We start from the raw sequence: 15,940 nt of genomic DNA, 5'->3' as shown, positions 1-15,940 counted from the left end.
ACACGTCGGGCGACCTCACGCCTGTTAAGACGTTTCTTGGAGTAACGCGAGTCTACCTTGTGACAAGCGTACTCCACATGTAATTCATTAAATGTAAAGCATCCAGGTACAAACAATAGAGATTTTCCAACATCAAAATTAGAGTTTTGGCCTGATAATTAGAGAAATGAACGTTCGGATACGACTTGTATATACTTCAAATTTTACGTTAATTAAACTATAGAAAATATCCAAAATTTCTGTTTTTAATTTCACAGATGCTGGCAAGGTAGTTTATCCCCTTTAGCAATAAGGTTAAGCAAAGATTATCCGTTGTCTCTTGTAGTTAATTATATAATTATGTTGACTTGTAGCAACCCACGTGCAAAGAAAGATACCCCTAGACAAATCTGAGCCGAGTACGAAGTGCACCGAACCTCGAGTGTGGAGGTAAAGTGTGTGTGTGTGTGTGGGGGGGGGGGGGGGCAGAATGGTAACATCTTCCCCCACCAGATGGTTCTACTTGTACTGAGTATGTATAGTCTGTGGTGTATAAGGCCTTAGAAAAGAGTTTGCACAAGTCAATAGAGAATATGCTCAGTGTCCCATCCCGTAATAGGTAATCCTTGGTTCATGTCTTTATAGTTTTTTGTACAAAAGTTAAGTACGTTCAAAGTCTTGGTTGTGTGACTTTTGGGACACTCTGTATATGTTGGAAATGTGATGTCATGCACAAATTGAGACTTTCTCTGAATTCCTCGCACTGAAATTAGTAAAGAACACGTTATTTCATCCAGGAATCAGAAAAAAAACCGTTGAAATTTGTTCCCTTGTGAATCATAGAATATTCCTTGCTTTACACAAGGATGGTCATTCTCAGCTGCTGCCCGAAAAAGCTAGAACATGGAAAATCATAACTGAAAAGTCAATGTGACCAAAAAAGAAAATACATCTCCTCGAGTGGATCACAAGATAAGGATGAGGCACTGAAGTACAAGAGGGATGAGTTCATGACAAATTGCAATTAGACTTCAAAATGAGGTACATACTAGTGTAATGACCCAACTAAAGAAACAGGGCATTTCTACAAAAGTTAAATAAAGAAATAAATAAATTAAAAAAACCCTGAAGCACATAAAATGGCTAGATGTGAATTTGTCAGACATTACAGTTCATGGAATGGTACAGACTGGGACAATGTCATATTTTCAGATGAAAACTATTTACATTACTGAAGAAAGACAGCTCAATGAAACTGTGGATGCAGAAAGGAGAAAACTTTCAAAGTTCTTGCATTTCAGAGACTCATAAGTATTGTGGATCATGATATGGGTGTGCTTTTGTGCAAAAGGCCATTGATGGGATAAATATTTGCAAATATCTGCAAATCCTGATCAGAAAGTTCCACAAACTGCATATCATCTCTTTTCTTGACAAACTTTGGCCTGCTTTATTTTCATGATTATAACATGACATGTCACTGTGCATAGCTGATGAATAACTGGTTTCATTAAAGGAATATTCAAAGACCAAGTAACCAGACCTACAAGTCACAACAGGATTGATTGATTTGCTTTATTTTACTTCGCTTTGTGTGCAACTTAGGCTAATTTGCGAACATGGGGATGAATAATGATATGAAATTGATGAATGGACACTCACAAACATCCATGCCCAGGCTGGGATTCGAACCCGGCATCCCTGGCATCGTACCATGAAGGTCACAACAGGAACTCATGGAAGCAATTGTATATGCTTGGATTCATGAAATTGACATAACTTATTCTGAAACTCTCAGTCGTAGCATGCTTCGAAGGTTGGAAGCACTTGGGAAGGCCAGGGGTACTGGTGTGTGTATTAACATACTATGATTACAAACTGACACATCATGATACATGTAAAGCCAATGTTCACTCATTCTACTTCCAAAAATTGCTTTTGTGCGTGTGTGTTCCACAAGTAATGTTTACTTTAATTTTGTTATTAGTTCTGCAAAGTGCTCCTGTATACTTAACCATTGCTTGAATGATAAATATACATTGAACAGATGTGTTATTTCATTTAATTGTTAGGAAAATAAATGTAGTTGAACGAAATCGATAAAGCAACTGAGAACGCAGAAGTGAAATGCTGAAAACTAAAAATAATGAAGTGATGCTATTTTTTCTTTTAAAAAAAGTGTAAATAAAACAGTTTGGCAGGTAAGTGGAAGACAATAATTTATTCTACATAACTTACTCATTCTTCCATGAAGAAATTTGAGCAACTTTCTGGTAGTTTCTACAGGCCATGTACTGGCTTGTTGGGGGGCAACATAGTTCTTCTTTCCCCCACCAGTGGAATTAGAAAACGATAAAAATTCTTCACATATGAAGAAATCACAAAGCATATGAATGTGATGTTTAATGAAATGTTAAGAACATTTCATTACGATTTTCAGTGTTTTTTCTATTTCAATGGGAAAATGGCATTTCTTAAGGAGGTTAGGATGTGTCATTGAGAACAACCTCAACATGAGGAAAATTGTATCATGTCACCAGAGGCGTTGCCTGAAGGGGGTTCACGGAGCACACGAACCCCCAACACAAAATGAAAAACCTCAATTTGTTTTCTTTTCTGCTTTATAAAACACTACATTTCAAGATACTTATTTTACAAAGCAGCTTTTATCATTCCTAAAGTCTTCACAATGCTTCAAATTTACCAATTTCCTCCGACTGTTGACAAGAAAAGCTCAGCAGGTTAGGCAGCGGGAGCCCGGGGCACATCGGCACTATGAACTCCCTCTGCTGTATTCTTCCTGCACCACTGAAGAAGCCGAGAGATACCAAAGGGGGAAGCTGGAAATCGGAGCACATGCTCCTTCCAAAATAAACTTTCAACAGATGGTGTGGATAGCGGCGGAGGCACGATTTTTTTTGCTATTTCCAAGTATTTTATTTTTCGTTTCCTTTAGCTTTTGTATTGGAGAAAAGTAAGCAGTATTAAGATATAATGCAAGCACTGTTTGCATTGTTATAGTAATTCCTAAGATTTTCAATGCTTTTGCTTAATATCTTTCCTTTACAATCCATTTCACCAAAAATTAAGGCCGCAAACTTCAACAACAACTCCATTGCAAAAAGTTGTAGCGCACCCAAAGCCTTGCAGTTGCATGGTGAAGGTTTTGTTTTCAAACACTATAATGAGCAGATTTACACTTACATCGACATTTTAAATGTGTTGCTTAAACCTTTAGATAATGTAGACAAGTCAAAAAGAAAGACGACGAAGATACTGCTAGCAGAAAATAATATTTATCTTGGTACACATGTAAACGAGTATGGATAAATATTCATTATATTTTTATTGAAAAGAAATTATAATTGTTATAAACTCCTACAGGTAAACTTGAAAACAACAATTTTAAGTATCGCAAATTACAATTTGCATCATGAAGTTTGAGCTTTGCCAGAGACCTACCAATGAAATATAGGAAAGCGGTTGTGAAATTACAAATTGCTATTGAAATTGAAAATAATAATAATAATAATTCGTCGGTATCATGGTTAGTGGAAATGGTGGCGGGGTTAATTCTTAGGAATAGGTAAAATAATTTCTAACACTAAATAAGGAGAGAAGAAAGCATTTCAATAATTCAAACTGTTTACCTTAGTAATTTTTACTTGTTTTTGAGGATATTGACAGGCGAGGGGGTTGTTAAGCGGAAACGATAAATCGAAACAGAGGCAGCAAAGGGGGGGGGGGGGGTACTTTTCCCCCCGCACTATGCTAAACCTTATATATGGAGAGAAATATACTGTCTTTGGCCCTCAATCGCCGCCACTGAATCGAAATAAATGAAAATTGACTTGTGTTTTTTTGTAAATGGATTTTCGCTGGGCACTCTGGGGGAGTGGCTAGCACAATAGAAGGTCCAAGGTTCGCATTCTTCATAAAACATGTATTGTTATTTCTTATTTTACTTTATTTTTTCCTTGTACTCTACAATTTGTTAACTTTTTGTATGCTCACTTGATCAGTGTCACTCACATTTAGTATTTTCTTCTCTGCGATTGTGATGAACAATTGATTTTCTTGTTTTTCTGTGTGTTTGTAGCCCATCTCGGTCTGGTGGGGGGGGGGGACAAAATTTTATCTTAATTTAAGCTTGATGTAGACACCCAACGATTTACTTCATGCGACGCCACTGCATGTTACCATTGTGCAACCATCATAGGTATTGATGCTACAAGGCTTGATGGAATTCTCATGCATTTGTTCCATGGGCCACCTGGATTTTGATCCATCATTGCTGTTCTACGTTTGTAAACATGCTTTACGGCAGTGAACACAACCTCGTATATACACAACAGTACTCACTGCACTGGCCACTTTTGGTATTCTACATGGGTATCGACATGGGCACCAACTAACAATGCTCAATGCCTGATAGCCCATGCATGGAGTTATCAGCTCTTACTGAGTGTGTTGCCACTTTTAAATTTACAGCCCACGTATATAGATTTATTATTTTTCACATCGATACTAATTGGATGTTTTCACAAATTAATGGAAAATTTTAATCATTAGAATTGACTCATTTTCTTTAATTCAAATAATTTATAGTCTGTCTACATATATCTTATTTATGTACTTCTATGTCAAAAAATATTCAGATATTCCTAAAATGGGACCATATGTACATATGTTTTAGATTGTATCTAAAGAAATCTTTTTGGTGGTTACTTGGAGAGAGAGGTAGTTAGTTCACTCTAATCAGAGATAGGTATGCAAAATTTTTGTTCACGATCGATTTTGCCACCTGTCTGATAGCTTTGTCAGGCATGTACATGTACACTGATCGCGAACAGAAAAATACGTGGAAAAAATTAATAGTAAGTTCATTAGAGTGAAATATGCTTTAGAATAAAAATTCTTAAATATTGTAATAAAACACAGTTTGGTCTCACAGAGTATTAAAATCTGTTCTGTGGGAGTTGATTGAAATTAAAGTATTGGTACTTAGGCAACTCACACCAGCTTGGGAACATACTTTTCATCAAGAAAAACATGTACTACAGGTCTTGTAGATTAAAGGAAAATCTCGTGATTCAAATTTACTCCTTATCACAACTAAAACAAATACACTTATCTGAAGATTAAAATCTCCATACCTGTGATAAAAGCTTAGGCTGTAGAAGGGTTCTCAGCACACACAGTGACAACAAAACATCCCAACAGAGGATGATCCAGGTGCCACAGTTTAGTTGGCCTTCAAGAAGCATTTTCCAAGACTTACTATGAGGAAGAGATGCTGACACTTTGTCAACGCCAATAAAATCATCCCTTACACTCTGAATAAATCAGGGAGAGGAGAGGATACGAGGAGAAGGGAGAAAGCACTTATAAATTACAATGTACCTTGTACATCTTCTCAAATGGTAGGAAGGGGCTTCATACATTCCACAGCAGCAGCATTACAGTCATGCGACATCCAGGTATCACAATATGCATGGTTGATTGATTGATTTTGATGTTATGGGCATATCAGCACATAGGCTATTTTATCCTATCACACAGTATGGGGATAAGCCCCTTAAATAAAACAATATTGAGAACAGGCACCTAATAAGAAAATAAAAGATGTCTTTTTAAAAACTTCCTTGCACAATTTTTGAAACTAATTCATTCAATAACAAGCTATTCTATCTCTGAGGACTGACAAACACAGGACAGAACTCCACAAGGGATTATCCTTACCATGGGTCTAGTTGGCCTGCAAGCAGCAGTTACGAGGGTGTGAGGTTGACTTTTGGGTCCCTTACCAGGTCACCACACACACAGAATGCATGCATTGGCACTGTTCTTTCCAGGAAGATATGGGGTTGTCTCCTTTCTAACATGTAAAATTTTACTCTTGGTGAATATGTAAATTCAGATGGTTGTTCATATGTAAAGTTCTCAATCAATCTGTCAGTCACTGTGCATTTGGTTACTGGTATTAGCTATGAGGAGGGACCAGATTTAAAAGGATTTTTTTTTTAATTTTTCAACACTGATCATGGAATAAACAACAACAGTGTAGATAATTATCTTCCACCAACAGAATTACATGGTTTTCATTTCCCATTTTCAGCCCACATTCCCTTTTTTAAAAAAATCTTCCTTGGTTTTTTATTGACAAGAAATTAAATATTTTGTATGACTGTATTTTCCCTAAACAAAACATTCAACAATTGTCTTATTTGGTGCAGCTTAGAGGAAAGAAAGGACAAACGCCTTCTACCTTTCCTTGCCTCCATGAATGTTGGGAGGACGTTGCAGCAATTTTTGCAACAATGCGATTTAGGCTTAAGCAGTAACAAGTAACAAATTAGAATTTGAAAGGCAGGAACATGCATTTGGCACCATGTGTCTTCAGATGCTTCGAGTTGAAAGTGTACTTATCTGCTAGATTTAGACTTTTATTGTGAAGTTTTAACTTTACTATGTGACACTGAAGACAGTATTGAGTGTCAGTGAAATGGCAAAGCCAGGTAAAAGTGGCAGCAAGCTATGGAATGCTGTAAACTGTTTCAAGGAAGTTTTCATTGAAATGGATGGTAAGAACCTTAAGAACCCTTAAAATCCCATCTCTAACTATGAGTTAGTGAGACTGAAGTGTCAAAGATGAAAAACCTGCTGTCCAATGAAATCCGTTACTATTGCTTTGAAGTAACTCCCCAACTGTCAAACAAGTGTTCGTGGGTTACAAGCCAGATTAAATCAGCATTAGCTTCCGTTTTAATTGCATACACTGCTCTCATCATTAGGGAATGTAGAATTGGAGACCAGCATAAGGTTAAATATATATGACAGTGATGGGATGGACACTTCTTATTGATTGATTGATTTAGTTTATTTTACTTCACGTTTTGTGCCTCTTGGCTAGTTTGCGAAGATGGGGATGAGTGATGAAATTGATTGAATGGACATTCACAAACAACCAAGCCCGAGCGAGATTCGAACCCGGGACCCTTGGCATCACAACGCGATGTGCTAACCACTCGGCCACAGGGTCCGGCGACACTTCTTCTTGGTTCACTCTGGATACTGGATACACTATCTCATCATCAGACATTTATTTTTAGTTTTATTAATGTCTTAAAACAACCGTAAACTACATGAGGAATAATTGTAAAATGCAAGCAATACCTACATACAAGAGAAACATGTACTGGGTCAACACCAAAATTTTGGAGCTCCCACCAATGATCAAACCCAGGACCACTCACACCAAAGGTAAGAGCACCAAGCTGTAGCTCAACGAATAAATGTGAACTGAAACCTTCCTGTTGCATTCATTCTGCAATACTTGGATTATTATTCCCTTCGTGCTGACCTCCTGGACATCCATACTACACTTGTGACAAGGCTACGGAACAGTATGAAGAGATTTTCTCCTTCACAGCCCCTTCCCTATCACTGAAGAAGTCTTCATTGTAAATGACAAAATGGATTTATGTTATCTGTGTGACTGGTTACAATGTTTAAGAATTTGAAAGGCAGGAACATGCATTTGGCACCATGTGTCTTCAGATGCTTTGGTCTTCACTAAATGCATTAACCAGTGGCATATTCTGAAAATTTGGCCTGGTTTACCACAACAATTCTTGTTTATTGTATACATTTATTATATATTAATTAGATATAATATAAATAAAACACTAATGGAGGCACACAAATAAAACAAAACAGAAGTCCAACAATTTCAAATTTTTCAGCAATTTCTACATACATGAAAAAAGTTGGTTTACTGGCAGTAAACTAAGTAACATGGGAGAATACACCACTGGAATTATAATTACAGTGAAACCTTGATATTATGTTTTTCAGGGGACCAAGCTGAAAAAAACTTAAAATGCAGGAAAATGTAAAATCGGGGAAAATTTTGTATCATTTTGCTCTATTGGGACGATGGAGATTGAATGTATATTGTGGGAAAATGTAAAACCACGGAACGTAATATCCATTGTAGTTTTTTTCTTAAACATTAAAGTTGTGGAATTCAAGAACACACAATAATATATACAAGGTAGTGTCTCGATAATCCAAGGAAAGGAAAAAAAATCAGAGTTTTCTTCTAATAAGTACTCACGTGAGTGAGTGTGCAAATGAAGATTATGCAAGGTCATGAAGCAGAAGACACTTGACCATTTTTTAAAGTGTAAGTTCAATATTGTTTACTTTTCACCCCTACTGCACTGAGCATTTTTCACACTATAGTTTTTGGTTATATTGTTTTTATTTTGTCTCTTCTGATTTTTTCTAGACTGAAATGTCATATCATGTCAATGAAATATATAGTCAGTTTCTTGTAATTCAAGGTAGCTATGGCACTGTTTGCCTCAAATTGTTGGGACTCTACTGTACATATTTTATTGATTACACTGACACATCAATTACTAATTAGGACTGAATGAAACATAGCATTAAATATTCAATATTTTACTATGAAATACACAATCATACTGGTTGTACAAGTAAGACAACTGATCTTCACTAACATAACTATGCACTACCTCCTTTAACGAGGTTGTTTCCTTGTTATCCAGAATTCTTCTCTACTGTGGTAAGGCTCGTAAGGATCATCAACATAATAATGTCTGCGTTTCCAGTATTTGCTGACCATTTTGTCCAGGAGTTTGCTTTGTGTTGCATTGCAGAATACATGCTGCCTTAGTTTGTATTTGCTACGCTCACTCTTCTTCCACAGCTTTTTTTTCCATCCTGCTTTTCTTCGGATCCATATTCCCCTGTAATAGAAATTGTAAATACTTCATTCAATGTCTGTGTCATATTAAGTGACCTCTTCCAAGAATAAACACACGGCCATGAAATTAGGCAGGGGGCAGAAGTTCGTGCTGTTGCCACATTGGAGTCTGTTCGGAGGTTTAAGAGCAGTCCGACGTGTAGATATGGGGTTGAATTTCTGGGGCCTGTAATGAACTTCCAGTTCACACGATCACCAGCTCTGTATCAGATGGGACTCGAAAGTGCCCTGGAGAGAGGTTGTTCTGATGCTTGAAGTAGGCAACACAGCCTGGTTGACACTGCCACACAGTGTGCAGGAACCAGCAACTTTAGTCCCACTCTTGCTTTGCTTTTCCCAAATGTGGCACCAGCGCAAATTCTGCCCAGCTGGCTATTTTAATGGCCCCGCCTTTAGTGGAGAAAAAATTATTGGTTTCCTGTATCCTATGGAAACCTGAAGTGGATTGAATACATGTAATTTCCTGTCTTTATGCTCACTAATTTATTCAAATCTTTAACATACTTCTTAAGGTTTGTAGTCCTTATACCTTCAGTAAAAAAAAGTACCTGGAATTTGTCTGGCAAAGGTCCCACATTGGAGGTATCGACAATTCATTTTGTCCGTAGGATGGCAGCTCTGTACTGAATGACAGAGGGGTAGAGTAATCTAGCCATCAGTTTGTGCACAGCAGCTATTTACGTTAGTTGTGTTGACGAGTGTCCTGCGATTTGCAGAATGGAGACAAATATCGAGCAAAGAATTTGTTTCAAATTTTGTGTTGTCAATGGACTGTCGTTTGCTGAATCGTTGAAAATGCAACAAAAGGCTTTTCGTAATTCATGTCTGTCGAAAACACAAGCGTATGCATGGTACAAGGCTTTCAAAGAAGGCACAGAAGATATTGCTGATTTGCCTCATTCTGGTCGACCTTCCACGTCAACGACTGATAAATATGTCGGCAAAATCAGGACACTGGTGCTTCAAAACCGGCGTGCGTGTGTGAGAGAGGTGGCTCGTGAGCTTGGCATATCACACATGTCCGTTCACAACATATTGACTCATGTGTTAGGCATGAAACGCCTAATGACTTGTTCCGAAGGAGCTGAATTTCCTGCAAAAAGCACATCGCAGGAATGTTGCTTAAGACATGATTTTGCAAGCCTCTAGTGACTCAACCTTCATGAAACTCATCATAACTGGCGATGAGACATGGGTGTATGAGCATGACATGCAAACAAGTCAACAATCTTCGGAATGGCACTTCGAAAATGAACTAAAACCCCCCAAAAAAACGCCAAAGTGGCTCAAAAATTAAGGACATGCTCATTCTTTTCTTTGATTATCGTAGTGTTGTGCACTCAGAATTCCTTCCAGCGGGACAAACTGTGAATAAAGAGTTTATGTGACCATTATGAGGCCTCTGTGTGAGAATGTTTGCCGGAAAAAAACAGAGTTATGGAAAAACAATTCTAGGGTTTTTGTACCACAATAATGCGTTATCACACACGTCGACTCATATTTGCAAGTTTTTGGCCAAAAGTTCAACACATGACCACGTATTTTATGTTTTATTCACAAATTCTGGGTACTTTTTGTACATAGTAGAACTTCTGATGCATTGTTACTCTTAATAGACAACTCATACTTTTCCATTTTTCTTCTTGAATGAGACACAATTTGAAATGATAAGTTACATAACAATGGTTACTTTAATATCAACCTTTGACAGTGAAACCCAGACATGCACACATTGAAATAGCGATTTTGAGCATTTGGACACAAAGTAGGGAAGATAAGATAGAACATACATGATTTACATAAAGAATACCCTTCGATGTATTCTGAGTCATGCTATAATTGAAAGAGTGCTTATTATTAGTAAAACGATTGATCTGTCAAGGTAGTAGGGCAATAAATGTGATGTGGGAAATCAAAGTGAGTGATCTGATGCTGGAACTTTTCTGTTGATGTTTGTGCTGCACTGTGCAGCTCACTCACTTTTATCAAGGGGGTCTTGGGGGGCAACCCTCAGTGGTAAAGGTAGTTGGAGCATGGTGCTATTCACATAAACTGCAGCCATGATTGAGAATGTGCAGCATCCAACTGGTGCACAATGCCACTGCATGATTATTGTACTGTGGTATGATTGGAAAGAATGAGGAACGAGGAAGTGTAAGCGTCAGCACGAGCTAGAATGTGGAATGGTGTGAGTGCAAGATGTGGTAAGGGTGTTGACGTAGAGAGGAAAATGATCAAGAGTTTGGGAGGAAAAAGGAGAGACGAGAGTGGACAGTTGAATTAGAGCCGGCAACGGAATAGCGTCCATTCAGGAGAAGGTTCTCAATCATCCCAGGTAAATTATACCAACCTAGCACCTAAATGTGAATCTGTCTGTTGTCCTACCAGTCATTAGAAATGTGGGAATAAATTGGCATTTTGTACTTAGACTACTTAAATTTGTAGGCGTAAGTTTGTTCCTTTTGCCAAGGATGAACATCATTTCCCCCTCTACGTCAACACCCTTACCACATCTTGCACTCACACCATTCCGCATTCTAGCTCGTGCTGGCGCTTACACTTCCTCGTTCCTCATTCTTTCCAATCATGCCACAGTACCTTGTTTTTTCCATTCCAAAAATTGTTTTATAACTTTTCATCATGTAATTGTCACATCGGCGTGTCAGATAATGAAATCAATGAAAGCAGCACAGAATCTTTGGACACAGAAGGCTAAATTTTCTAAGTCCATACTGTGCAATACTGTAGTACATTTTCTCAAATGCAACATTTTGACTATAATGCATACATAAATAACAACTAATGTGTTAACTTTTTTTAAACCGGAAAAATGTTTTCTAAACTGTCACGAAGAAATGATGTGTGTCTGTTTGGACTATTAAATTTTAATGTACTGTATATTCACTAGTATTCTGTTCATACTAATTTTGCATCAAAAACAGTTTAGTAATAAAATATCTTTAAGTAACAGTAAAAGCAGCACAGTTTTTTTTAAACTTTAGACAATGGCCACACCCCACTTTTTTTGCAAAAAATATTTGCTATTACTGTCTCCTTGCAGCAAACAATGGAAAATATCCACTGACAGGTGCTTTAACATAAACTTCAACAGTTTGTTACTGTTTTTGACCACACAAGCAAAGTTCTTGGGTTCAAATCCCAGCCTGGGCATATATGTTCTTTGTGAATATCCCTTTAACAATTTCATTTAATTACCACTGATCATCATTGTCACAATTAGCCAAAAGTAACAGGAAAAGAAATGTAAAATAATTAATTACAAGCACATATCATAACCATTTGGAAGTACAGAACGTTTGCACATACAGTCCATGCAGATATTTTGTTGTACCCCGTCATTCCTTAGCTGCAATCCGGGTGATGTAGGGTGTTGTCTGTTGAGTTAATGCAACCAACCTATTCATGTGGTATGTGCAATGAGTAAAATTTGCCGATTGCAAATCCTGCCGACTTGGAGGTGTCATTAATTTTTTGCATGCAGAAGACATTTGAATCAGTGATTTCATTGGAGACTGGTTGCAATCTATGACGACGATGTTATGAATGTGGCAATTGTCCTGAAGTGGTGCGATCAGGGTGACCTTCTGCCAACATAGAGGCACTGAAACAAAAGGTGGACTGTATCATTCAAGTACACCTTACTGGTAAACGCTTTGTAGGTGATGAAGACCTACAGGTCTGCTTGAATTGGCAGGTTGCCACATGATACGAGGGAATAGTTAAACTGGTGTCAAGGTACAAGTGCCTCAATGTCCAAGGCAAATGTGGAGAAGTAGATAAAGGTACGTGGCAAAACATGTATATTCTGTTTCTACAATATTATCAATAAATATCTTTGTATGGGAAAATGTTCTTTACTTTCCAAATTACCCTCGTACTATTTGAAACCGTGATTAACCATGTAATACTTATATGTTTGTGGAATGAAATGGAACATCCTCATCCTCTACTGTAAGATTAAAAACTAACCAGTAGACCTATATAAAAACGAGTTACATCAAAATTCAGCTTATTCAATTCTGCATTAATCTATGCTTACCAATTATTTTTTTTCGAGTATGCCTTCTACAGTCGCCGCAATGGAAATCTTTACATAAGTAAAAAAAGCAACAAAAACAAGGAGTCTGATTCTTCTTTGTTTTATAACGTTCAAAATTTCACAATTTTTTACTATCTATATTTTGTCATTTCCACGAGCATCTACAACTACTTGTAATCTTCTGGGCATTGAATCTTCCAAATCTTCAAAATAAGTTTTGTCCATTGTCACCACAACTTCTTCAGCAGCTCTTGTAACTCTACGATGGTTGTTTTTCTTGAACCTCTTTCTTTAATTGATTCCATGCATTCTCAATTGGGTTTAAGTCAGGTGAGTTACCAGGCCATTCAAGAACTGGTATGTTATTGTCATTCAACCACTTTGTAACCGATTTCTTCCTGTGAGCTGGCGCACCATCATGCATAAAGTACCGACATTCATGAATTGGCCAGAATATCAACATGAGTTCTTTCAATACTTTTATGTAATGGTCCCCTGTCATGGTTACGTTCTTGGGAAGAAAATATAGCCCCCTCTACCATAAGTACCACTGAATGCACCCCATACCATCACACTAGCTGGATGTTTAACAGTTATAACAGTGTACCTCGGATCATATCGCAACACATTTTTCGGTCTTCTCACAATTTTTGATACTGATCTAACAAGTGTAAACATGCTTTCGTCAGAAAACTTTACATTTCGCCAGTCTTCTGATGTCCAGTGTCGATATTTTCTGCAGAAATTTAGCCTTTTTAACTTCATAGTTGAGGTTACAAGTGGTTTCTTGACAGTGCGACGAGCTGGTAAGTGAAGGTCTTTCTGTAGTCGATGTTGTATGGTGCGGATGGATACATCACTTAACAACTTAACAGATCTGGATGCTGCTTCTTCAACTGTGTGGCCGTAATCGATGGATTTGATATAACTCCACGTTTCAAAATCTTGTTGGTTTGTGGTGACTTTTTCTGGTACCCCCAGAGCCTACTTTCCGTTTAGGTGTTACCACCCAAGTGGTAGACATGTAGTTTCTTTTTTAACATCGAAAATAGCCTTTCTTGAAACTTGCATATGAGCTGCAACAGGAATCACAGACATACCTTTTTGAAGCAAAGTCAAGGCACGAGTCTTCTCTTCCATCGTCAACTTCTTCCTCCCCATTGTCTTCTTAGGCAGAAACAACAAAATGACGAAACTGCACACTTCTGTAACACAGAGAAATTGTTTGCACTGGATACCACAACCAGGACTCCTTCTTCTCTGGTTCCCTTGTAAAGACTGTTAGCCAAAGCATAGCCACAACACTGTCGGCTGTTGTTCACTGAACAATCACAAGATTATAGACCCCTCCCACTTTGTTTAACAGCACAGTTGGCGCACGCGATAACCATGTAAAGATTTCAATTGCATTCAAATGTAAAGAATTCCATTGCGGTGACTGTATTTCTTATTGACGAGAGAATAAAAAAAGTGTTGTTTTTCTTTTTAGTTTTGCAAACAATTCCTCTCTCTTTGAAATTGTATAAATATAAAATACATTTTTAGACAAATTTTAAAAATCTGACTATTAAGAAATATGTTTAAAACCTTTCTGCCTGCACTGTACTAAAATTTCATAACCAGTTTTCTATTTACACCCGCCGCAAAATGACTTCAGACCTCATGTGAAATCTGCCGCAGTAAGCAGTATATCACTTTGTAGCCTTGCATCTAGTGTTGTTTTGTTTCGAACACAGAATTGTTTCTGCATGAATGTATCTGGCAACAGTGTATTACTGCTGATAAGCGAGTTCATTTCATTTCGTATTGTTAGTTGACACAGGAAGGGTGACTTTCTGCTGTAGTGTGTCTGATAAATTGCTGTGTTTTCGTGTGGTGCACTTTGTGTTGGATATTTTCCTACTGTATTTGTGTTTGATATTTGACTACTGTACAGGTGCATTTGTGATATGCCAGGAAAGTACTGTAGTAGTGTGGAAAAAGCCAGCATTATTGATGCATGACAAAGTGAAAACGTCCCGATAAAGACGATATGTAAAGAAACAAGTCGTGCAAAATCAACCATAATGAAGGTACTGGCAGCCACCAGAGGACTGCCCATGACTATCATTCCAAAGCACAAATTCGGTGGTGGGAGGCCAAGAAAAACAACCAAATCTACAGGCACTCTCCTAATGAGAGAAATAAAGAAAAACCCTTGACTGACAGCATCAGAACTTAAAAATGCACCAGAGTCTGCTGGAAAACGTTAGTGTTCGCACCATCCAGCACCGTTTACAGAAAGATTTGAATTTGCCGTGTTGTACTGCTGCTAAGAAGCCACTATTCACTGCCCACATGAAGAAAGACCATCTTACTTTTGCAAAGAAATATGCACAGTGGAGGAAAGTCACGTTTTCCGATGAAAGCTCATTCCAACTGTTCCGAATGGGAGTTGCTAAGGTTCGACGTCCATCATCTTCAGATCGATATGACCCAGAGTATACGGTTCCGACTGTTACGCACTCCCAGTCTGTATGGTGTGGGGGTGTTTTTCAGGTGAAAAGGGTAGGGCAGGTTTATATTTCTTACCGCAAAACGTGACGATGAACGCAGACCGATATATCAACGTTCTTAAGGACCATTGAGTGGATATGCTTCAGATCCACGAGTGTGATCTTTTCATGCATGATAACGCTCCTTGTCACACGGCTAAGAAGGTAAGGAATTGACTTGAGGAACAACAGTTAAAGATGTTAGAGTAGCCTGGGAATAGCCCCGATCTCAACCCAATTGAAAATTGTTGGCATTGTTTGAAGCAATTCCTGGGAAAGAAGATGATTCAGAACCTACAGACTCTCCAAACAGAACTGAAGAAAATGTGGTGCATTGACATGGACTTAACTTACTTCCGAAGTCTTAGTGATTCCATGCCCAAGCGCATCCAAATGGTTCTCAAAAGTAAAGGCAACATGACTCCGTACTAATGTATGTATTTTTTGCTGTATCTAATAGCTTAATAATAGCTTTTCACATGAATGTTCTGTATTTTTTGTGCTTTGTTATGAGGTCCAAAGTCATTTTACCCGGTGGTGGATACAATTTCAAAGAAAGGGATTGTTTGCAAA

General features: G+C 37.8%; 1 protein-coding gene across 1 annotated transcript in view; it reads right to left on the bottom strand.

The window, feature by feature from the left end:
• Positions 1 to 8,432: 8,432 nt before the first annotated feature.
• Positions 8,433 to 15,940, bottom strand: part of mRpL35 (mitochondrial ribosomal protein L35) — a 43,739-nt gene continuing 36,231 nt past the window's right edge. Inside the window, exon 4 of the mRNA XM_083140774.1 lies at positions 8,433 to 8,756. Coding sequence (XP_082996900.1) covers positions 8,528 to 8,756 — 229 coding nt within the window. The 3' untranslated portion in view covers positions 8,433 to 8,527. The remainder of the gene's footprint in view (positions 8,757 to 15,940) is intronic.

Source organism: Lepisma saccharinum, chromosome 19 (genome assembly GCF_977018435.1).
Source record: "Lepisma saccharinum chromosome 19, izLepSacc3.1, whole genome shotgun sequence".
Lineage (NCBI taxonomy): Eukaryota > Metazoa > Arthropoda > Insecta > Zygentoma > Lepismatidae > Lepisma > Lepisma saccharinum.
Note: the sequence above shows the minus strand (reverse complement) of the source record. Positions and strands in the feature narration are given on the sequence as shown.